A 23736-nucleotide genomic window follows, 5' to 3' on the forward strand; every position below is an offset into this window, starting at 1 on the left:
TTCGTGCAGATGGTTGTTGTCTCGCAAACGTCCCCATCTGTTGACTCAGGGATCGAGACGTGGCTGCACCATCCGTTACAGTCATGTCATCTCGACTGATAGTGATACGAGGCCGTTGGGATCCAGCACGGCGTTCCGTATTACCCTCCTGAACCCACCGATTCCACATTCTGCTAGCAGTCATTGGATTTCGAGCAACGCGAGCAGCAATGTCGCGATACGATAAACCGCAATCACGATGGGCTACAATCCGACCTTTATCAAAGTCGGAAACGTGATGGTACGCATTTCTCCTCCTTACACGAGGCATCACAATAACGTTTCACCAGGCAACGCCGGTCAACTGCTGTTTGTGTATGAGAAATCGGTTGGAAACGGTCCTCATTTCAGCACGTTGTAGGTGTCGCCAGCCGCGCCAACCTTGTGTGAATGCTCTGAAAAGTTGATCATTTGCATATCACAGCATCTTCTTCCTGTCGGTTAAATTTCGCGTCTGTAGCACGTCATCTTCGTGGTGTAGCAATTTTAATGCCCTTTAGTGTTGAAAACACAGGGTCGCCTTGATGAACGATTCCCATCCGTTTTCATCTACTCATCCTACTCAAAGGTCACATTGAAAGCGAGCCTAGTGCTCGTTTGTACGGAGCATACTGACGTGACAAGAGTCAGGGGTGAGTGGTATGCACATAATTATGCAGATGGCGGTAGTATCGCGTACTCAAGGTATATAAGAGAGCAATGCATCGGCTGAGCTCTCATTTCTACTCAGATGATTCATGTGAAAAGGTTTCCCACGTCATTATGGCCGCATTACGGGAATTAACAGATTCTGAGATCCACAGTGTCAAGAAATTCTTCATTTCTGTGGTCATTTTGTAGCTAGTTGCTTTACAATTCCTGAGGATATTTTCTTTCCGCCGTTACAACTACAAAAAAAGTTGTGTGACCGAGCGAGGTGGCGCAGTGGTTAGCACACTGGACTCGCATTCGGGAGAACGACGGTTCAAAAAAATAGTTCAAATGGCTCTGAGCACTATGGGCTTAACATCTGAGGTCATCAGTCCCCTAGAACTTAGAACTACTTAAACCTAACTAACCTAAGGACATCACACACATCCATTCCCGAGGCAGGATTCGAACCTGCGACCGTAGCAGTCGCGCGGTTGCGGACTGAAGCGCCTAGAACCGCTCGGCCGCCGCGGCCGGCTCGCTGTTTGCTCTCTTCCCCAGAACAACCCAATCCAATTTAAAATGTGTGTTTTTCTCACCCGATGCTATAAGCTTTATTGAGGTAAATCATCATCAATGGTCTGTAATTAAAGATATTTACAATTTGATTTGTTTTTTAGATCGAAAAACAGTTGGTTAACCATTGGTTTAGTTTTTACCTACGGTGATTTCTGTTTCGTTTCTCGCCTACATCAGGAAGTGCTACTTATTCGCACGTCTTTGGTGTCCTTCTTCATTAGACACTGATACTTACATAGTTCTTCAGAGGAACTACAAGTATCAGTGTCTAATGAAAAAAAGACACCGCTAGCAGACGGCATTTCCTGATGTAGGTGAGAAACCAAGCAGAAATCACCGTAAGTAAAAACTAACAAAAAAACTGTTAAAAACTGTTTTTCGATCTTAAAAAGTAATCAGATTGTAAATATCCCTAATTACAGACCACTAATGATGCTTTATTTAAGTAAAGCGAAGCGCGTCTGGTGAGAAAACCACGCATTTTCTTATAGTTGTAACGACGGAAAGAAAACACCCTCAGAACGATGTCAAGAATGTGGCGAGAATACCAAGCTTCAATCATTACATCTCACATCTAGTTTCACTTAATAACCGAGAGCTGTGCCGTTTGCGTAGAGTTGTCAGTCCGAACACACAAGCAGTTCTGCGTGAAATAACCGCAGTAATGAATGTGGGACATACGACGAACGTATCCGTAGGAAAGTACGGCGAAATTTGGCGTTAATGGGCCGTGGTAGCAAACGACCGACGCGAGTGCATTTGCTCACAGCGTGACATCGCCTGCAGCGTTTGTCTAGGGCTCTCGACCTTATTGCTTTGACCCTAGACGAATAGGAAACCGTGGCCTCGTCAGATGAGTCCCGATTTCAGTTGGTAAGAGCTCATGGTAGATTTCAAATGCGGTGCAGACGGACACTTCGAAGCTATGGATCCATGTTGTTAACAAGGCATTTTGCAAGCTTGTGGTGGCTCCATAATGGTGTAGGCTGTGTTTGCATAGAATGGAATGGACCCTCTGGTCCATCTGACCCGATCATTGACTGGAAATAGTTATATTCAGCTACGAGTACATGCAGACAACTGGCATCCATTCACAGACTTCATGTTCCCAAACGACTAAGTCACATCACCGGGCCACAATGTCCACGATTGGCTTGTAGAACATTCTGGATGATTCGAGCAAACGATCTGGCACCCAGATCACCCGAAGGACATAATCGATCGATCAGTTCGTGCACAAAATCCTACACCAGCAACACTTCCGCAATTACGGAAAGCTATAGACACAACAAGACTAAATCTTTCTGCAGAGACAAATCTCCAAAGACTTTTTGAGACCATGCGACGTCGAGTTGCTGCAGTACGCTGGGCAAAATGAGGTCCAACACGATATTAGGAGGTATCCCATGACTTTTGCCACATCAGTCTTAAGTCTTAATCAGAGATTATGCTGAATCACTAGAGAGTTATTTCCCCCATCTGATTAAATTCAAATTGAAAACTCTCAGATCAGCACATAAAATATTAAATATAAAAAAGTGAAATCGTCATTGGTGATCAGAAGCCAGTGTTAAACATTGTTTTGGCTGGACTGAATAATATTTGTATCACAACTGAGAAACTAGTGAACATTTAATTGCGGATTTAAATTACAAATACAGCTTGAACTAAAATTATAATGGCAAAAGAAGACTTGATATTCATTACCGTACGTACTTCATAAACCGTAAATCAAAAAAATGGCTCTGAGCACTATTGGACTCAACTGCTGTGGTCATAAGTCCCCTAGAACTTAGAACTACTTAAACCTAACTAACCTAAGGACATCACACACATCCATGCCCGAGGCAGGATTCGAACCTGCGACCGTAGTGGTCGTGCGGTTCCAGACTGTAGCGCCTTTAACCGCTCGGCCACTCCGGCCGGCTAAACCGTAAATCAGTATGAGGGAATAGTATAGGATAAGTAAGAAAGGAAGGAAGGAAGGATTCCTCAAACTACACCCACACGTGAATTCGTACCAATAAGAAGAAACCGTACGGACAATACCGTATACTACTCGTGGACGATCGGCCAGGGACAGTTTGTTTTACCAGTCATCCACGTGGTCAGTAACTCGCGTAGTAGTTCTCCGCATCGGAAGTACGAATAATACGCAAACATTTACAAATAAACCAAATTGGCACACGATTTGAAATATAGGTTGACAATAAACCTGAACAAATAATAAAGTTGATCTGAAGGCTCTCCACATGGCGTGAAAGCACAGACAGCAAAACGAAAAATATTCAACTTAAATGCACAAAAAGTTGTTAAAAATGTTACAGTAAGAGAAGAATGAATCACCGTAACAGAAGGCTCAATATACCACATGAGAAGCAGGTGTTTACAATCACCATTTCACACGCTACAATCAACAGACATCCGAGAAATGAAATCAAATCGAATCGAATTATAGAAAAATAATTCTAATACAGATTATAGAATATAAATGACACATTCACACATAACAAATCCACACTAACTGAAATAAGACATACTTTGATCACGATCCACTCCCATCGCTAAGCTACGGGAAGACAAAAAACTGATTTAAAGAAATGAAATATTAATAAGCTCGATAGCATTCCCGCCTGAAAATAATTTGACGAAATGATTCAACAGGGCTAGACTTGAATTAACGTAAAGGCCAAGGAAAATAATATAGGCATGCGTATTCAAATACAGAGATATATAAACAGGCACAATACACCGCTGCGGTCGGCAACGCCTGTATAAGACAACAAGTGTATAGCGCAGTTATTGGATCGGTTACAGCTGCTACAATGGCAGGTTATCGAGATTTAAGTGAATTTATATGTTGTGTTATAGTCGGCACACGGGCGATGGGACACAGCATCTCCGAGGTAGCGATGAAGTGGGGATTTTCGCTTACGACCATTTCACGGGTGTACCGTGAATATCAGAAATCCGGAAAAAACCTCAAATCTCCGACATCGACCGAGCGAGGTGGCGCAGTGGTTAGACACTGGACTCGCATTCGGGAGGACGACGGTTCAATCCCGCGTCCGGCCATCCTGATTTAGGTTTTCCGTGATTTCCCTAAATCACTCCAGGCAAATGCCGGGATGGTTCCTCTGAAAGGGCAAGGCCGACTTCTTTCCCCATCCTTCCCTAATTCGATGAGACCGATGACCAGGCTGTCTGGTCTCCTTCCCCAAACAACCAACCAACCATCTCCGACATCGCTGCGGCAGGAAGAAGATCCTGCAAGAACGGGACCAACGAGGACTGAAGGGAATCGTTCAACGTGACAGAAGTGCAACCCTTCTGCAAATTGCTGGAGATTTCAATGCTGGGCCATCAACAAGTGTCAGCGTGCTAACCATTCAACGAAACATAGATTTGTGCTTTCGGAGCCGAAGGCCCACTCGTGTACCCCTGATGACAGCACAACACTAAGCTTTACGCTTCGCCTGGGCCCGTGAACACCGATACTGGTCTGTTGATGACTGGAAACATATTGCCTCGTCGGACCTCGTTTCAAATTGTACCGAGCGGATGGACGTGTACGGGTATGGAGACAACCTCGTGCATCCATGAACTCTTACGTGTCAGAAGGGGACTGTTCACGCTCGTGGAGGTGTGTGCAGTTGGAGTGATGTGCGATCCCCGATACGTGTTGATGTGATTCTTGCAGGTGACCCGTACGTAAGCATCCTGTGTGATCACCTGCATCCATTCTTGTGGACAATTCCAGCAGAACAACGCGACACCCCACACGCCCAGAATTGCTACAGAGTGGCTCCAGGAACACTCTTCTGAGTTTAAACACTTCCGCTGGCCACCAGATAGTAACATTATCGAGCATATCTGGGGTGCCTTGCAATGTATTGTTCAGAAGAGATCTCCACTCCCTCGTACTCTTACGGATTTATGGACAGCCCTGCAGGATTCATGGTGTCAATTCCCTGCAGCACTACGTCAGACATTAGTCGAGTGCATTTCACGTCGTGTTGGCACGTCTGCGTGCTCGCGGGGGCCCTACACGATGTTAGACAGGTATGCCCGTTACTTTGGATCTTCAGTGTAAATTACCTAGTGGTTAACATCGTAAGTTCCATGAGGCAGTCCGCCAGTTGTGCTGTTGTACATAGAGAAGTCGCAACGCTTGAAAGTGGTTGAGAAATGCAGGAAGGCCTGCAGAGGATTGATGCTAGCTTGGTTCAGAGATTGGTGGTTGACCTGCTACATAAAATAAGGGAACGTACTGCGCGTAAATAGGCAGAAAGACCGAATATTGTACGGTTACGCGATTGCACAACAAATGCTGGAAGCAGTCACATCCATAAAGTGGATCGACAACATAAAACCAATCACAGGTAAGGCAGATGGCTGAATGAGATTCATTGGAAGAATCCACATGAAGTGTAGTCCACGCACACAGGGAGTAGCTAACAAAAAACTGGTTCGCCTAATATTTGAATATTGCTCGCCATTTTGGGATCCGTACCAAATAAGGTTGATCCAACAGAGTTGATGGATAGAGGAGCATCGCGTTTCAATACCGGAAAACGTTACGGAAATGCTCAGCCAACTCCAGTGGCGGATGATGCAAGAGAAGCGTTCTTCATCACGTTGAGGCTTATCGTTAAACTTCCGAGAGCGTACTTTCTCAGGAACAGTCAAAAAATATAGTGCTTCTTTCCAATCATATCTCGAGAAAACGCCATAGTGATATTCGAGCTCACACGAAGGCTGAGCAACACACGTTCTTTCTCTTAACCATTTGCGGCTGGAGCAGGAAAGGGCAGAAATGACAATAGCACACAAAGTACCCTCCGTCACAGGTCGTAACGTGTCTTGCGGAGTATAGATACAAATGTAGGTGCCATCAGTCGTTCAGTGTGTCATCTACACGAATCTGACAGCACAGCTGATTTTTAATGATTGAATTTACACCGCCTGCCGGAGTGGCCGAGCGGTTCTAGGCGCTACAGCCTGGAACCGCGCGACCGCTGCGGTCGCAGGTTCGAATCCTGCCTCGGGCATGGATGTGTGTGATGTCCTTAGGTTAGTTAGGTTTAAGTAGTTCGAAGTTCTAGGGGAGTGATGACCTCAGAAGTTAAGTCCCATAGTGCTCAGAGCCATTTGAACCATTTTTTTGAATTTACACCATTACTCGCTAAGACACAGTCCCAATTCCTCCATAATTGTTCGAGGAGGGCCATTAATTGTTGTTCTATAATGTGTGAAAATAATTTTCAAATCCGGCGATTCTGATGGCCAGGGAGGGCATATTATTTCTTACCGATGCACAGCAACTAAGTTTTTGATATTTTCGTCAATACCAGTGAAAGACGTACTTTGCAGGACAGCATGCTTGCATTATTGTATGATTGTTACCACCAAAAATTCGACGATCTGAAAAGCTTCATGACCGCAGCTACCAGACTGAATGTCCCCTACGTTCTAGCATGGCTTACAAAAGTTCTAACGATGGCAGCCGCACTGTGAATATTACTTTTATATTGTTCCCATTGCATCCCGTTGTCATTTGACGTAAGAATTCTAATAATATTGACTGTCGGTACGAGCAAATTTATTTTTCTACTGTTAAGCTAAGCAGACAAAGTTTTGCCGTAATCTGTATATGCTGTCATGACACTACGGACTGTAACTGTGGGTACTCGACTAATATCGTAGATCTTGCTGACACAATAGTCAAGCCTGGACAAATAATTTGCCCTTGCTTGAGTTACTTAAGGTCCAGCCTGGCAATGTACTGGCAGCTGAAGTCGCTTTCAGAAATGTTATTGTGCAATGATAACACAGAGGGCGCTGAGTATGGTCGACACAGAAAACAACCTCAACAAATGGGGTAGTCTGATATGATAATCATACATCCTATTCTGGCTGTAGCTGTTTAAATCTTATGCCATTTTTGTGCATATTGTTCGCGAATATTGAATTTCTTTATCACAATTGTGTTTTTATTTTCATTCTACCTTACGCGCGCGGGTACGAAGACATCGCATATGTTATTAGTTATAGTGTGTGTGCGTGGGGAGCGGGGGCGGGGGGGGGGGGGATGTTGTAATGGCACATTTAAAACCCATGCCCCTGGGAGGCAGGACTCGAAATAACGACCTTCCTTTTTTCGAGATCACGACTCTATCCCGTAAACACGGAGACCTGCGTTCAAGGAATTCTGTGTAACTACTATGTGATACCGTACAGAGTAGTTGGCATACTTTGTGTTTTGCGCTGGGAGCGGACCTCTGTTCCTCTGTTTCCGGAGGCCGGTAGGCGCTGCGTCTGCGAACTCGCACTGCGCAGGCGCGCCCACCCGCGATCGTTGTCTCGCTCGGGGCTCAACCGCCAGGGGACGAAAACGTGAGAAACAGGCTGCTAGCCGCTCAAAAAAATCCCCTCCTGCTAAAAAAATATGCGCGCTTTCTTTGTGGCGCGCATCACATGTAAATGCGAATGCGCGGTCCAGGTGGAGGCTGGCCGCGGTTGCAGATACTCCGGGAATTAGCGGAGCAGGCGAGCGGTTCCCACGGCCGCGGGCGACATACGGGCGCCGAGAAATCCGCCAATTTAGCGTGTTGCTCCCCAAAAAAGGGAGCCCCTCATTCCGGCACTCGTGTCCGTTTTTTCCCCGTCCTTTCACTTGCGCTGTCTCCCCGTGTAACGTCGCTTCCCCTAACGCTTCTTCCGCAAAGAAAGCTCGCGGAGCGGTTTTTTAAGCTGCAGGACCCAGCTGTCTGCGCGACCCCGTTTTTTCCCCCCTCGGCGCTTTTCTTCTGGTTTTCTGGCGAAGTAAAAAACGGGCGCGCGCGCGCCTCGCCGGGGCATTGTGTGGCCGGCGGAGCTGGGTGCCGGCGGCGCGGTTCCCACGTCTGCTACTTAGGGGGGCCGCGCTTTTTTGTCATTAAAGCAAAAAAGCGAGCCCGTGCCCGGGAAGCTCCGCTCGCACCTTGCGCCCTGTCGCGCCGCGCCGCATTTGCGTCCACCTGACGCTTCTTTCACGTCGGGCTCCCTCGACCTCCGCACCTCATCTCTGTTTTTCAACGAAAAATATATTCGATAGTTGTATTATACTCAAGTGTGACGGGAAAGCGGGACTCCCTGTTCCCATAGCGGACGTTTGCTGGCTCCGTGCACCGTTACGTCCGCCCGGAAACGCAACATCCGATGCTCTTTCATTCCTCCTCATCTCTTTTTTCCCCTCTGATACGGTAAAATGAACCTGAATTTTCTTGCGTGAGCTGTCATGCCTCTCGTAGCCTTAGGGTATGTAGAAAACCACTCGAGAGCGGAATCGTGGATCGCTACAGCAGGTCAGAGGCGTGATCACGCACATCGTACCACCGTGATCCAACAACTTTATTATAGCTATCTCCAATAAAAAGTTCCAACAAGAACAATATAGATGACGATAGACGAAGTAGAGAATACATAAATTTCAGACTGGCTATAGCACGAAAAACATTTTTCAACAAGAGGAATTTTTTAACATCTAAGAACTTAATTGTTAAGAGGCTTTTTTCTAAGCTATTTGTCTGGAGGGTAGCTTTGAACAGAAGAGAAACGTAGACGGTAAGCAGTTCTGACGAGAAGATAATGCAAGCTTTTGTGGAGTGGTGCTACAAAACAGTGCTACAGATTAGATGGCTAGTTCAAAACAAACTGGGGTAAACGTTTATGGCACCACTTGACCAAAAGACAGAATCCGTAGATAGGACACATTCAGTTTGGCAATGGAAGGAAGAGTGATGGGTAAAAATTGTAGAGGGACACCAAGAGATGAATACAGTAAGCACGTTTCAGTAGCTACTCAGAGATGAAGATACTAATACAGGATACACGATCGTGAAGAGCTGCATCAAGCAGTTCTCCGGACTGAAGACCGAAACAAGACCAACGACAAGCTTATTTCTGTTATTAATTATTGTGACCCGAACACTACGCTACAAAATTATACGTAATAATTTTACGTAAGGCTATTTAATAATGAAATTTTGTTTCTAAATTCCTGTCGAAAGCATCAGATTACAACTAGTACCACAAGGGGAGTGAGTTCCTTCAAATAATATACATCAAAAGAAGTTTTGCATCACCTCGGTGCCGAGAGTTCCGGAAACTGTACGGAAAATTTGAATAGAGATCAACATAAACATCATTTCCCCCCTTTTTATTGCTGATGAAAACCACACATTGCATGTTTTACCGCCATACAGCGAGACCTTCAGAGATGGTGGTCCAGATTGCTGTACACATCGGTACCTCTAATACCCAGTAGCACGCCCTCTTGCACTGATGCATGCCTGTATTCGTCGTGGCATACAATCCACAAGTTCATCAAGGCACTGTTGGTCCAGATTGTTCCACTCCTCAACGACGATTCGCCGTAGATTCCTCAGAGCATTTGTTGAGCCACGTCGTCCATAAACAGCCCTTTTCAATCTATGCCAGGCAAGTTCGATAGGGTTCATGTCTGGAGAACATGCTGGTCACTCTAGTCGAGCGACGTCGTTATCCTTAAGGAAGTCATTCACACGGTGTGCACAATGGGGACGCGAATTGTCGTCCATGAAGACGAATGCCTCGCCAATAAGCTGCCGATATGGTTGCACTGTCGGTCGGGAGGATAGCATTCACGTATCGTGCAGCCGTTACGACGCCTCCCATGACTACCAGCGTCGTACGGCGGCACCACATAATGCCACCCCAAAACAGCAGGTAAACTCCACCTTGCTGCACTCGCTGGACAGTATGTCATAGGCGTTCAGCCTGACTAGGTTGCCTCCAAACATGTCTCCGACAATTTTCTGGATGAAGACATATGCGACACTCATCGATGAAGAGAGCGTGATGCCAATCCTGAGCGTTCCATTCTGCATGTTGTTCGGCCCATCTGTACTGCGCTGCGTGGTGTCGTGGTTGCAAAGGTGGACCTCGCCACAGACATCGGAAGTGAAATTGCGCATTCTGTAGCCTATTGTACACAGTTTGAGTCGTAACACGACGTCCTGTGGCTGCACGAAAAACATTATTCAATATGGTGGCGTTGCTGTCAGTGTTCCTCCGAGTCATAATCTGTAGGTAGCCGTCATCCACTGCAGTAGTAGCCCTTAAGTGCCCTGAGCGAGGCATGTCATCGACAGTTTCTATGTCTCTGTACCTCCTCCACGTCCGAACAACATCACTTTCGTTCACTTCGAGATGCCTGGACACTTCCCTTGTTGAGAGCCCTTTCTGGCGCAAAGTAACAATGCAGACACGATCGAACCGCGGTATTAACCGTCTAGGCAACAACCTCCTTCCTAGTAGAATGACTGGAACTGATCGGCTGTCGGACCCCCTCCGTCTGATAGGTGCTGCTCATGCATGGTTGTTTACATGCTTGGGCGGGGTTAGTGACATTTCTGGACAGTCAAAGAGACTGTGTCTGTGATACAATATCAACAGCCCACGTCTATCTTCAGGAGTTCTGGGAACCCCGAGGTGATGAAAACTTTTATTGATGTATGTATATAGAACCTAACATGTATCCATTCAGGTCTCATCACATTTCCATTTTTATTGTTTTTAGTTTTTTTGTACTCGGCGTTCAGTTACATCAATATCTGTCGCTTCTGCGTTCACGCAATGAATGAAAGGGGGAACCATGTTAAATCTTACGCGATGAAACAATTACGAAGGATTGTATTCGGTATTTCGGACTTCTCTCTGCTGTCTTCTCTTTCGGTGCTAATATGATCACTCAGCGAAGGTGTAGAAGATTTTGGTCTACTGACCTCCTTCAAATTTTTCACCTTGCGATAGAAGCACTTGTGGACCCGCCACGTTAGCCGAGAGCGCTAATGCGCTACTTCCAAACTCGGGTAGGCGCGCCGGGCCCGAATCGAATCCGCCCGGCGAATTACTGACGTGGGCCGGTGTGCCGGCCAGCCTGGATGTGGTTTTTAGGCGGTTTTCCACATCCCACTGGATAAATACCGGACTGCTCCCCATATCCCGCCTCAGTTACACGACTCACAGACATCTGAAACACGTTCGCACTCTGTCATGGTTTACACTAGATGAAGACAGCTGGGGTACACTGATTCCGTCCTGAGGGCGTATGGGGTGGCGGCAGGAAGGGCATCCGGCCACCCCTTTCAATTAACGATGCCAAATCCGATTGTAACAATGCCTACCCTGCGAAAACTGCGGGACTAAGGCACAAGCGAAAGAAAGATTGAAGCAATTGTGTCTGTGTTTCTTTGGAAATAAATTTGTTGTTGGCAGGGTTCCACCGAGATGAAAGAAAAGATAAAACTGTGTTTTGCTCAAAGCGAAATCCCTCCAAAAACAAATTTAACATTTTTCGTCCAATCGTACATGTAAATTTTACTTTTGAATTCATAGAACCCGTTTTGCATTACTCTCCTTATGCTCAGTTTGACTTCGTTCGCTTTTTGTTGGTCAACGAGACTGAGCATCCTTTAACTCTGCGTCAAAGGTATTTTTCTTCGGTAGCATCTTACTAACACGGCTATTGTACTACGGCGGATATTTCCCATTATGCACCACCTAATGTGGTACATATTTGTCTAAACGTTATTCCACAATTCTGTTGAATTTTATTCATACCCTCCCAGGGATAAATGTTTGATATTGAATGTTGCACTTCCTAAGCAGAAATATTTTTCTATTTTCCTATCCTGTCCCTTGATACATGTAGCTATTGATGCTGTAAAGTTTTATGGTAACTGATTCCCTCCTGTACAGTAACTGAATCGAACGGTTGGGGTCTATCTGACAGCAGAAAATCGTTTCAGAAAAGGTATTTACAGTAACCACGAACGCATGCCTGTCCCCGACACCAGTCTGAGCCATACGGGTTACTCAGTTTATGGCTGAAAAGTTGAAATCATCCTCTATTACAATAACACTGGTAAAAAATTTGTGTGTGATATTCTCTTAAGATTTCTCTGAAACATTATTGTACAGCAGCTGCTCAGCAGGTCCGTAAAAGCATCCAGTTACCATCTTGATGGCCCACCTTCGTCAAGACTGTTTCTCAGTAATATGTAATAAATTTTTTCGGGACTAGAGACGTTTTCACGGCAATAATACGCTACTGCGTTTCACACCCACCCTATTCTTGAGACACGTAGCCCAATCGGAATTATACATTAAGCTGCTATTCATTTCTTCCATCTGCCTAGTTTTTCTCTTTGGTACTAACTTGCAATTATGACCACTTATACGTGAAACTAAGTTTGGGACCGAGCCATAGATGCTGTTAAGCTGTTGCCGCATTCAACTTTGCCTTTTCGACATGCAAGGACGAATGATCTAATGTGTCATCAACACGGCTGATGTACACCTTTCTGCGCGTATGGCTCAAAATTCCTCTCACACAAGAAACCACCATATGCACGAAAACTGAGCACGGTCGGTCATCAGCAGAAAACCATCGGGCCAAGTGACATCAGCGTCACGAAAGCGTCCGTGAAGCGAATTTTCGCCTTTCGGAAGAACTTTAAGCCGGCCGAGCGGTTCTAGGCGCTTCAGTCCGGAATCGTGCTGCTGCTACGGTCGCAGGTTCGAATTCTGCCTCGGGCAATTAGGTTTAAGTAGTTCTAAGTTCTAGGGGCCTGATGACCTCAGATGTTAAGTCCCACAATGCTTAGAGCCATTTTAACCATTTCTGAAGAACATTAAGCTGTACGCGAAAGGCAGCGGTGTTTAACGTGGATGGTACTGGTGTCTGCAGGCCCATGCAAGAGAACATAGACCACTGGCGACTGAATGTGTCCGTACTGTCAGGGTTACTGACTTATGCCAACTTCACTTTACGAAGGAAACGCGATGATAATTGTAGTGTTTAGATTTCTCAGAATAAGGTACTTGGAAAAAAATTTGAATTACAGTATTGTAGGAAAACGTTCAGACAAGAGTAATCGCATGTTTCGGATGGAGAACTTCTGTACAAATTCTCTCATTACAGACACATTTTGTAGACCTTTTTCGTTGTACTTTAAGTGGGTCTGACAACGGTGAGATGCCGGTAATACTATGTGAAAAACTCGTAAATCCCAAACCATACACGCAAGGAGAAGTGTGAAGGAGCGAGACGTAGAGCAGGTAGGGTGGGCGAGGCAGGGGCAGCGGCAGCGGCAGCGGCGGTGGCGACGGCAGTGCGGTCACGCCGCGCGGCGGCCGCACGACTTGGCACTCGCGGCTGGCCCTGGCCGCGCCCGCGTCGCCGCCCCAGCTCGCACACGCCATGAATTACACATGGCCGGAGTTTTGCAAAATCCCAGCTCGTGTTCTATATTTACCCTCCTCACCTTCCCACAGGCGCTGCAACTCAGTCTGCGAGGAGGCGCAGTGGGCAGCCGCCGCTCTGGCATTCGCTGGGACAGCCTTTAATTCCGCTCATCCAGATTTCGGATTTCCGTGCTTTCCGTAAATCGCGTAAGGCAAAGACCTCGGTTGGTTCCTTTGAAAAGGGCACGGCCGATTTCCTTCCCCGTCCTTACTCCATTCGAATTTGTGTTCCAGTGACCCGGTCGTCACCAGGACGGTAAGCCTTTTCTGTCTGTCTGCGTCCTCTCTCTCCATTCCCCTATTCTCTCCACGCTCCCTCCCCCCACCCCCATTCTCTCTCTCTCTCTCTCTGCAGTTAACATTAATACGGAATCCAACAATTGCAAATAGTTGTGACGTAGTATGGAACAATACGAGCTATAGAGAAAACATAGGAAAAAAGACGATTTTAATTCGTTTTGAACAGTAGAATAACAAAAGCACAATACAGGGAGGTACATTGTACTATGGGCATTGGGAACAGTAGACGTGCGAGAAAGGAGCAAAGTAGAAGCGTAATCGAAATAGGTATATTAAAGAGAAAGGGAAAAGAAAATGACTGACGAGGAAGAAAAAGAGAAACGCTTATCTGGGAGACGATAAGAGCATTTACTTCACTGTTTGACACAGAGAAATGGCCATATATGGTTCAAATGGCTCTGAGCACTATGGGACTCAACTGCTGAGGTCATTAGTCCCCTAGAACTTAGAACTAGTTAAACCTAACTAACCTAAGGACATCACACACATCCATGCCCGAGGCAGGATTCGAACCTGCGACCGTAGCGGTCTCGCGGTTCCAGACTGCAGCGCCAGAACCGCGCGGCCACTTCGGCCGGCTGGCCATATATTTTACGTTCTTAGGTAACAATATGATATTGACGAAAGAAACTATTTCAGCGTTCTCTTAAATGCAACATAGCATTAACTTGTGTGCAGAGTACAGCGCGGCTTGTTCCACAGCAGGGATGCAGACCAGTTTGCGAATGTTTCGGAGGGTACAGCTGGGCAATTGAGTTGATGTGCTGCGACCAGACCCACCGTAAAATATAAGTGTATGCAGTTCCTCGGACGACTGTGGTTTCGCTTCTTTTATAAGAGAATATGGTGTTGTTGCCCTTTGAAGGCGCAATCACCACATATGTTGCAGAGGGGACTGAAAACGTTGGATTCTGTCACAGAAAGTGGTTGTAATTCGATCAAGCTGTTACACGTATTGCTATTGTTGGTACATATAAAACTAGGATGCTAGTTTAGTGAGGTCTTCTGTTGCACTTATGATGAGATGATAGGTCCTTGATGGGTTGTGCCAGGCACTAGGTTTCATTTATAGTTATAGTGTGTTATGCCTTCGGCAGTGAGCGTGTGCTGCACAGGGACTCCAACCCTGATGTTTATCTTGCCGGGTCAATCGTTTAGGTGACGACGATGTTTGGTTTGTGGAGCACTCAACTGCGCGGTTATCAGCGCCCATACAAATTCCCAACCTTTGCTCAGTCCAGTCTCGCCACTTTTCAGTGATGATGATGATGAAATGATGAGCACCCAGTCATCTCGACGCAGGTGAAAAAATCGTTTAGGGTAGTATTTAGTTGCTGTGTGCTAATCTCCAATAACATCTTGTGAAGAGTATGCGTTTGGAAAGTTGTCGATGTATGCTTATCGGCGATACGACATTGCTGTGTGTACGCTATTCCGAATTCCGATGTGAAGTGCCTTCCGAAATGCATGCAAGCGACTTTCACTTAAAATGTCTCCCCTGCACGGGAATATCTACAATGAATGTACGAGTACAGTTTGTTGATACGTGGTTGACGATATATGGCCGTGAGTCTTGCTGGGGTAGCCTAATTGTAGGGCGTCCGCTCCCAATACGCGGTTCGAGTCGCAGTCCGTTATAAATTTTCGTTGTCGTTATTCTATTATACAGTTGATGCTTGTCTCTATTCGTCGCTGCAAATACATTTCAGGTATTGCTATTGAGTCCTTGTCAATTAAAACATCATCTTTCATTTGATATTAACCTTCTGCATTCAAATGCTTGACCTATTACTTAGACTGGGATAGCTTAGTTGTTTCGAAAGGTGGTTTTCAACATGTCGAGGAACAAATGGCTCAGTGCTTTTATATCAGACTTAGCTAATGGATGTTATCCTGTACGAACCCTATTATCTGACTGCGAATAAGAGGTGGTCAAAATAAGGCAAATCTATTAGCAACGTTAAACTTAATATCTAAGAGGGTACTCAGAAGTGAATGCTTTAATCGCACGATGACGACAGAGGAAAACACGAAAAATTATTTGTATGCAAAAAGACGGATAATTGCAAGCAACGTGTCTCTTACTTTAGGTGTGAACCAATTTTAACATCACGAAAATTTATACGAGGGTCACTCCAAAAGAAATGCAATTTTTTTTAATCCATCTTTTATTCTACACGTTTGAAAGTTTTACATTGTGTAGATACATCCTTTAGGAACAATATTTTCATTTGTCCACATTATTTCCATTCCTCTCAACTGCCATACGCCGTCTTGGAACCAGCGCCTGTATACCCGCACGGTAAAATTCTGGACCAACCTGTTGGAGCAACTGTTTGGCAGCGTGCACAAGGCAGTCATCTTCAAACCTTGTTCCACGAAGAGAGTCTTTCAGTTTCCCAAAGAGATGATGGTCACATGGAGTCAGGTCAGGACTGTAAGGCGGGTGTTTCAGTGTTGTCCATCCGAGTTTTGTGATCGCTTCCATGGTTTTCTGACTGACATGTGGCCGTGCATTGTCATGCAACAGCAAAACATCCTGCTTTTGCCGATGTGGTCGAACACGACTAAGTCGAGCTCTAAGTTTCTTCAGTGTCGTCATAAATGCATCGGAATTTATGGTGGTTCCACTTGGCACGATGTCCACAAGCAACTGTCCTTCGAAAAACACCAGCAGAAGGTGAGGCTTTTATTTTTTTTTTTCTTGGGTGAATTTGCATGATACCACTCCATTGATTGCCTCTTGGTCTCTCGTGTTTCATCACCTGTCACAATTCTTCCAAGAAATTCATCTCCGTCATTCTGGTACTGTTGCAAAAGTTCGCTGCATACCGTTTTTCTTGTTTCTTTGTGAGCCACTGTCAACATCCTGGGAACCCACCAGGCACAAACATTTTTTAACGCCAACACTTTCAGTATTCTGCAAACACTTCCTTCCCCTATCCCAACGTATCGTGACAATTCGTTCAGTGTGATGCGTCTGTCAACAGTCACCAATTCGTCAACTCTCTACACATTGTCTGGAGTGTGTGCAGTACGAGGCGTGCCGCTGCGAGGACAATCCTCAGTATTGCCGTGCCCGCTTTCATCACGTAACCTGCTTCACCACCGACTAACTGTACTGCGATCGACAGCAGCATCTCCATACACCTTTTTCAACCTCTTGTGGATGTTTCCCATTGTCTGGTTTTCACAGCACAGGAATTCTATGACAGCACGTTGCTTCTGACGAACGTCAAGTGTAGCAGCCATCTTGAAGACATGCTGTGACGTCGCCACTCACGGGAACAGTTTGAACTAAGTTTGAAAACAAGCGGGAAGGATGTATTTACACACTGTAAAACTTTCACACATGCAAAATGAAAACTATATTTTTACAAAAATAGTGTGCATTTCTTTTGGAGTGACCCTCGTATTATAACCCATAAAAAGGGCACAGTCGGAAGTAATCGCACAGATATCGATAAACTGCTTAAAATCGATGACTGACTTTCAAAGAGAGCGGTGAATTCAGTAGAATTATATCATAACGTGGGGTAAGACCTCCGTTTCAAAACTACCGCAGTGCAGTTGCAGTGGAAAGCTTGGAGGTTCCGAACGCCCCTGGTCGCGGCCGGTCGTCGGACGGCAAGTGTCGGCCGCCGCTGTGGGTGTTGTGGGCTGGCGGATGCGCTCCGCGGCCAGTGGGCGGCGGCGGCGGCGGCCTGCGAATTGGCTAATTGGGGAGGGGGAGGCGCCGCTTGGGCTGGCAGCGCCGCGTCGGCCTGCCGCAGGAGCGCTAGTAAACCAAAACACGAGGGCCGCCAGGGCGAGGCACGTACCGTGCTAGGCGGATCGTCACACATATGGTGGCACTTGGCTCTGCCGAAGGGCGTGATTGGAGTCCGAAAACTTGCTGTTCCGTCCCCAGCGGCGCCCCATCTCGTATATCATGAAATATCGACCTTTACTCATAGTGCGCGATCGCATCTGTTCGACGTCTGGCCCGAGCTCAGTAAGAGACGGCTGATTCCTATTGATGCTTTTCAAATGCGGCCATAAAACTGCAGCGCTCGTTCACCGGATACTGCATTTAAACAACAAGTTTACGGTCGACTGCTCTTGCCTTCCTCCAACTCGCGAACGAATCAGTACACTGCAGGGGAGGAGGGAGTCGCAGCAGTTAAACGTGGAAGCCGAACGACGGTGCCGCTGTGCATTGCATGCGTAGGCAAATCAGTATAGCCACTCTTCGAAAATTAAGGCGGACGACGAGCTGGGACTGTTTTGTTCAGAATGGACAAAGAAATCTGCCGCGGACTTTCAAAGGCATTTGCCGGGAGCTGTTAGGAAAACCTAAATATGGATGGCCGGGGGTGTATTTGAACCGAATGCGAGTCCTGTGTGCTAAATCACTGCGCAATGTCGCTCACTGGCAACCTTCGAAATCACATGAAGTAACATAGAAATTACTTCGGCTGACCGAGAATCATAGCCCAGATTTGTGAATCAGCAATCCCACACTTTCCCAACGACTCACAATTACTAGACAATGCAAACAACTGCCGGCCAGTGTGGCCGAGCGGTTCTAGGCGCTTCAGTCTGGAACCGCGCGACCGCTACGGTCGCAGGTTCGAATCCTGCTTCGGGCATGGATGTGTGTGATGTTATTAGGTTAGTTAGGTTTAAGTAGTTCTACGTTCTAGGGGACTGATGACCTCAGATGTTAAGTCCCATAGTGCTCAGAGCCATTTGAACCATTTTGCAAACAACTTTGTACATAAGTTATTCTCATTCTAACCGCTTTCGGTTTCTTAAGACTGCCTTAACTGATGTTCTGACTGCAGTTATCATCTTTAGGCTAAGTACTGGTTCTAGACAGTTGCACTGCAAGTCACTCGAACGTCAACCTCTTTTGCCTTTCAATCTGTTTACACAAAACGCCCACTGGGTGAAATGAGTGAAACAAACGCCCTATACAATACCCTTAGTAGAATCCACGTCCAGCCATCAAGCAAGCGCTGTCATCCTGAGCTAGTTCTTCTAATAAAGGAAACGAAGAACTAGGTTCCTTATTTTTTAAATGTTTGTGACTGTCTGCTAATTACCTAATATAAAGGATTCCAAACAGACGAATTTCACAGTGTAGTGTCTGTTGAATCATTTGGCAGTCTTTGTATACTCGTAAGTCTTGTATGTGCGTAACATAACTGTATTCTGCAGAATTATATATGCCTCCCGATCGAGTAGTCTATGTGTATCGGAATGAGAACTGATGACTGATTTCGCGTCTCTTTGCGGCTTTACTGGAGCCCAAATGACGACCAGTATCTCTTGTCTGACTGTCCCACCAATAGCATCCAAGTTGTCTGTCCAGACTCTTAGCCTCAAATATTCCCAAATTAATACACTTAGCCTCATTAACGTTTGACAGACGCCTCTCCTGTATTTGTGACAGTGACTGGAGCACAGCCTATCCGTTAGGTATACTCGGGTGGCTCAAGTTGGAGCCATTTTTCACCAAAGTGTCGCGCTGACAATGTTGGTTTAACTCGCTTGCTTACATAGAATGTGAATTTGACTGCGCGTATTGACAAGAGTATTTCTCTTTCTGTTGCAGGCTTCCTGGACTGCACAGAGATCACATTTGGTAAGTCGACATTCCTGCTGCTGAATCAGACGTGCAGATGCTGAAGCGACTCGCTTACCGTCCAGTCTGTCTGCACTGCAGATTGCTTTCTCTCGGCTCATAGACTGCCATGTGGCGTCCATCTGGGGCAGTCAAACAGGACAGGACTGACCCCATGCGACCAAAGGTTGTGCTAGTGATCCTATGACGTCTCGAGGTTCCTACAAATATTACTTGCAAATTTTTGACGTAGTGATATTTAGTCTCAAAATAATTTCTGCTAATGTCGATGCAGCCGTCCATTTTTTTCTCCGAAACCACTCGTCGAACTGTCGTCCGCTCTCTCCCGCCATTCAAGTGTCCCTTAGTAAATGGCAACGTACGTTGTCCAATATCGGCAGGAGGTTCCAATCGTAGAAAATTTCCATTCTTTCAGTCAGTCTTCACTTGTGGACTGAAGACGTTGTTCCGCATATCAGCATCCACCGACTCTATCTAGTCAAACAGCATACATATTTTTGCAGATCACGATCTTTTTTTTTTTGGTCATCAGTCTACTGACTGGTTTGATGCGGCCCGCCACGAATTCCTTTCCTGTGCTAACCTCTTCATCTCAGAGTAGCACTTGCAACCTACGTCCTCAATTATTTGCTTGACGTATTCCAATCTCTGTCTTCCTCTACAGTTTTTGCCCTCTACATCTCCCTCTAGTACCATGGAAGTCATTCGCTCATGTCTTAGCAGATGTCCTATCATCCTGTCCCTTCTCCTTATCAGTGTTTTCCACATATTCCTTTCCTCTCCGATTCTGCGTAGAACCTCCTTATTCCTTACCTTATCAGTCCACCTAATTTTCAACATTCGTCTATAGCACCACATCTCAAATGCTTCGATTCTCTTCTGTTCCGGTTTTCCCACAGTCCATGTTTCACTATCATACAATGCTGTACTCCAGACGTACATCCTCAGAAATTTCTTCCTCAAATTAAGGCCGCTATTTGATATTAGTAGACTTCTCTTGGCCAGAAATGCCTTCTTTGCCATAGCGAGTCTGCTTTTGATGTCCTCCTTGCTCCGTCCGTCATTGGTTATTTTACTGCCTAGGTAGCAGAATTCCTTAACTTCATTGACTTCGTGACCATCAATCCTGATGTTAAGTTTCTAGATCACGATCTAATGGCTGTGAAAGGTACACTGACGAATTCATACAGTCGCCACTTCATTATAACTTTATTGGAATAGTTGAAAGCTTGGCTTTTTTAGCGGGAGACATAACGAGATGAGTCCTGTTCGATTTTATTTATTTATTTGTTTATTTTTTTTTTTTTTACGTGTCGTAGTACGACGTTGCAGAATGTGCTCCCTGCTTCCCTGTCAAGGAATTTGGTATCCTCAAAGGATCAGGTTAACTCGCTTTAACGCAGTCTTCAAGGACATGTGATGGCATTAGATGCATGAGTCTTCCGACATTACTTTCCGTACTGCAGCAACAAATTCTGTAGCGACTAATGGAAGGCAGCCTATCAACGAAGCATCCTTGAGGTTGAAATTACCCGTCGGAATATCTGTTAATCACTGGAGTATGGCAGAACAATGAGGATGCCTCGTCCTGTCATTCGAGGCATTTCATGAAGGCATTCAACTGCTTTCAACCAAGTGGTGAATTATGTTACAAAATCGCTGCCATCTTTCTTCCAATCACTCCGACCTGTCTTGTTACTAACAAATCAACAGCTGCTGCAAAATTGATCGGAGGAGCTCGATCTCTTGGCTACACAGCGTGTCTTAGTAGACTACAGGTAAGTGATACGATCCGCTTAGTAACACTGTGCCGTTATGGCAACACGTATAGCCGCCTCTGCGAGAAACAAGACCACGCTGTGACTCCACGATCTCCGTGATAGTTTATAGGCACTAGCACCTCATACCTACTACAAGTATACCATATTCTTCATCACCGCAGCTCGTGGTCGTGCGGTAGCGTTCTCGCTTCCCGCGCCCGGGTTCCCGGGTTCGGTTCCCGGCGGGGTCAGGGATTTTCTCTGCCTCGTGATGACTGGGTGTTGTGTGATGTCCTTAGGTTAGTTAGGTTTAAGTAGTTCTAAGTTCTAGGGGACTGATGACCATAGCTGTTAAGTCCCATAGTGCTCAGAGCCATTTCAACCATTTTGATTTTCTTCATCACTCCAACAAATTTTTCTATTCTTCTAGCAACCAGTGACGATCTTTCATAAATGTGACGTGTGAAATGAAGCGCAGCTGTCCTACTATTGACATCAACTTCTTTAAGGTAAAAATAATGCTGAACTGCAGTTTCTTATGTGAAGAAGGCCATGGATGAGACGACTCCTGATTTTGTTTATGGCATAAATAATAACGGGCACCTACTTGAAGGTAGAAATAAAACATGTTTGACAATGTAGTTTCGCGCTCTACAGGCCGTCGTTAATAGTCTCCGCACGCACATTCAGGCTGAACCGATGGTGATGGTTGCAATCACTACCCCATGAGGATTCTCCGTAGCCCCCAGGTGCGGAGTATTACAGCGGATGATGATGTCGCCCATCTTTAAGGTAAATTCATATGTGAATAGGATGAATGACAGAAATCAGAGCACAGCGGTGGTTTCTGCAACATACCAGCGATAAAACCATCGCTGCGGAGGTAAGTTCGTGGGTAAAAAGTCTGCACGCGTCGTAAGTGATTCGGATAGTGGCAGCTGCCGTGGAGAAATTTCCACACGGTCGCCTGAGATACCTCGTGCTAGTGAGTCATCTGACGTGCTGGTGCCGGCGTCATATTATACAGTGTTCAGCGTTTCTTGTCTCTATCTCCAGTCTGTGCATCATCCTTGGCATCCATTTTTGACCGTATGTCAATATGATCTTTTTTGTTCCTTATCCTTTGAGGAATCGTTTCCTGCAGCTTCTCCCAACTTAGTGCATGTATACTATTTGACAACCTTAAGCAGCCTTTTGTTCAGAAACAAAATAAAAAATGTATCAAGCAAATGTTGTTTAGCTATCACGGGGGACCTTACCCAGTATGATTAACTTTCTTGCAACTTCGTTCGTTTCAAAGATATCAACAGCAATATGTCTTTTCTAAATAGTGCCTGATAATTTTATTCGGTAATGCAGTTTTTCTTCTGAAGACTCGTTGGAAAACATATCACAGTACACCATTCAGTTAATTATGATGTTACTATAAACGTAACGGAAAAATGACTTCGACTCTCCGATAGTAGGACACATTGCAGGTACACGGGATAACTAAACTCGTTCACTTACTGCAGCTGACAGTAAACAGACGGAAACGATAGGAAAATGCATAACGGTCATTCAGTCAACCAACCTGTTCATTAACGTTTAATGTGTTCACGTTAACACAATATTCCACTTAATAAGGAGCAGAAACGGGTAATTTTTTAAAACTGTTTTGTAGTAGTATAATTTACTGTGAGCACAAAAAGGGGTCGAACTTAAAAGAAGCTCGAAGTGGTGAATGTGGGCAGTGATACGCTGGCCCACACGTTGAATGAAAGAGTTAATTGGTGCTTCCAGTGTTGCCTGCTAAAGGGAATTAGAAGCAAACATGAAACATTCCTCTGTGTTCTTCGGAGTTTTGGAATATCGTGATAGACGATGTCTTTTTTTACAAATCTTTAACATAATTTAGCGCTTCAACAACCGTGAATTGTTCAGACAATAAGAAACTCAGCCTTCAGTTGCAAGGTAAATTTTTTTTAGTTTACCTTGGTTTCGATGCCAATAATGGTATCTTCTTCAGAATAAAAATTAAATTATTTTGAGGGCCAACGTTTCCTGTTTCCTTAAATAACGCAACTATCCGGTGAACGGTCCGCACACTTGGATGATGTCGTCCAGGATACCGAGCAGCATACAGAGCACACGGCCGTTGGGCATTTTGATCACAATAGCAATACATCAACACGATATCGACTTTTCCGCAATTGGTAAACGGTGCATTTTAACACGGGTAATGTATCACGGAGCAAATAGGGTCCGCACTAGCGGAATGTTATGTGATACCACGTACTTATACGTTTGCGACTATTACAGCGCCGTCTGTCACAAAGCAAAATAAAAGTGGTCCAACTAAAACATTCATATTTCTTTACGTACTACACGAATATGTAATAAAAATGGAGGTTCCTACTTAAAAAAACGCAGTTGATATCCGTTTGACCTATGGCAGCGCCATCTAGCATGCCAAGCATAGCGCCATCT

At 45.5% G+C, this 23736-nt stretch overlaps 1 protein-coding gene across 1 annotated transcript in view; it reads left to right on the forward strand.

Moving 5' to 3' along the window:
• The window catches only part of LOC126419604 (uncharacterized), a 1338018-nt gene that overhangs the window by 873512 nt on the left and 440770 nt on the right, over positions 1 to 23736 (forward strand). The window contains exon 8 of the mRNA XM_050086792.1: positions 19478 to 19507. Within this exon, the coding sequence (XP_049942749.1) occupies positions 19478 to 19507 (30 nt within the window). The remainder of the gene's footprint in view (positions 1 to 19477; positions 19508 to 23736) is intronic.

Source organism: Schistocerca serialis, chromosome 9 (assembly GCF_023864345.2).
Source record: "Schistocerca serialis cubense isolate TAMUIC-IGC-003099 chromosome 9, iqSchSeri2.2, whole genome shotgun sequence".
In the NCBI taxonomy this organism is placed as follows: domain Eukaryota; kingdom Metazoa; phylum Arthropoda; class Insecta; order Orthoptera; family Acrididae; genus Schistocerca; species Schistocerca serialis.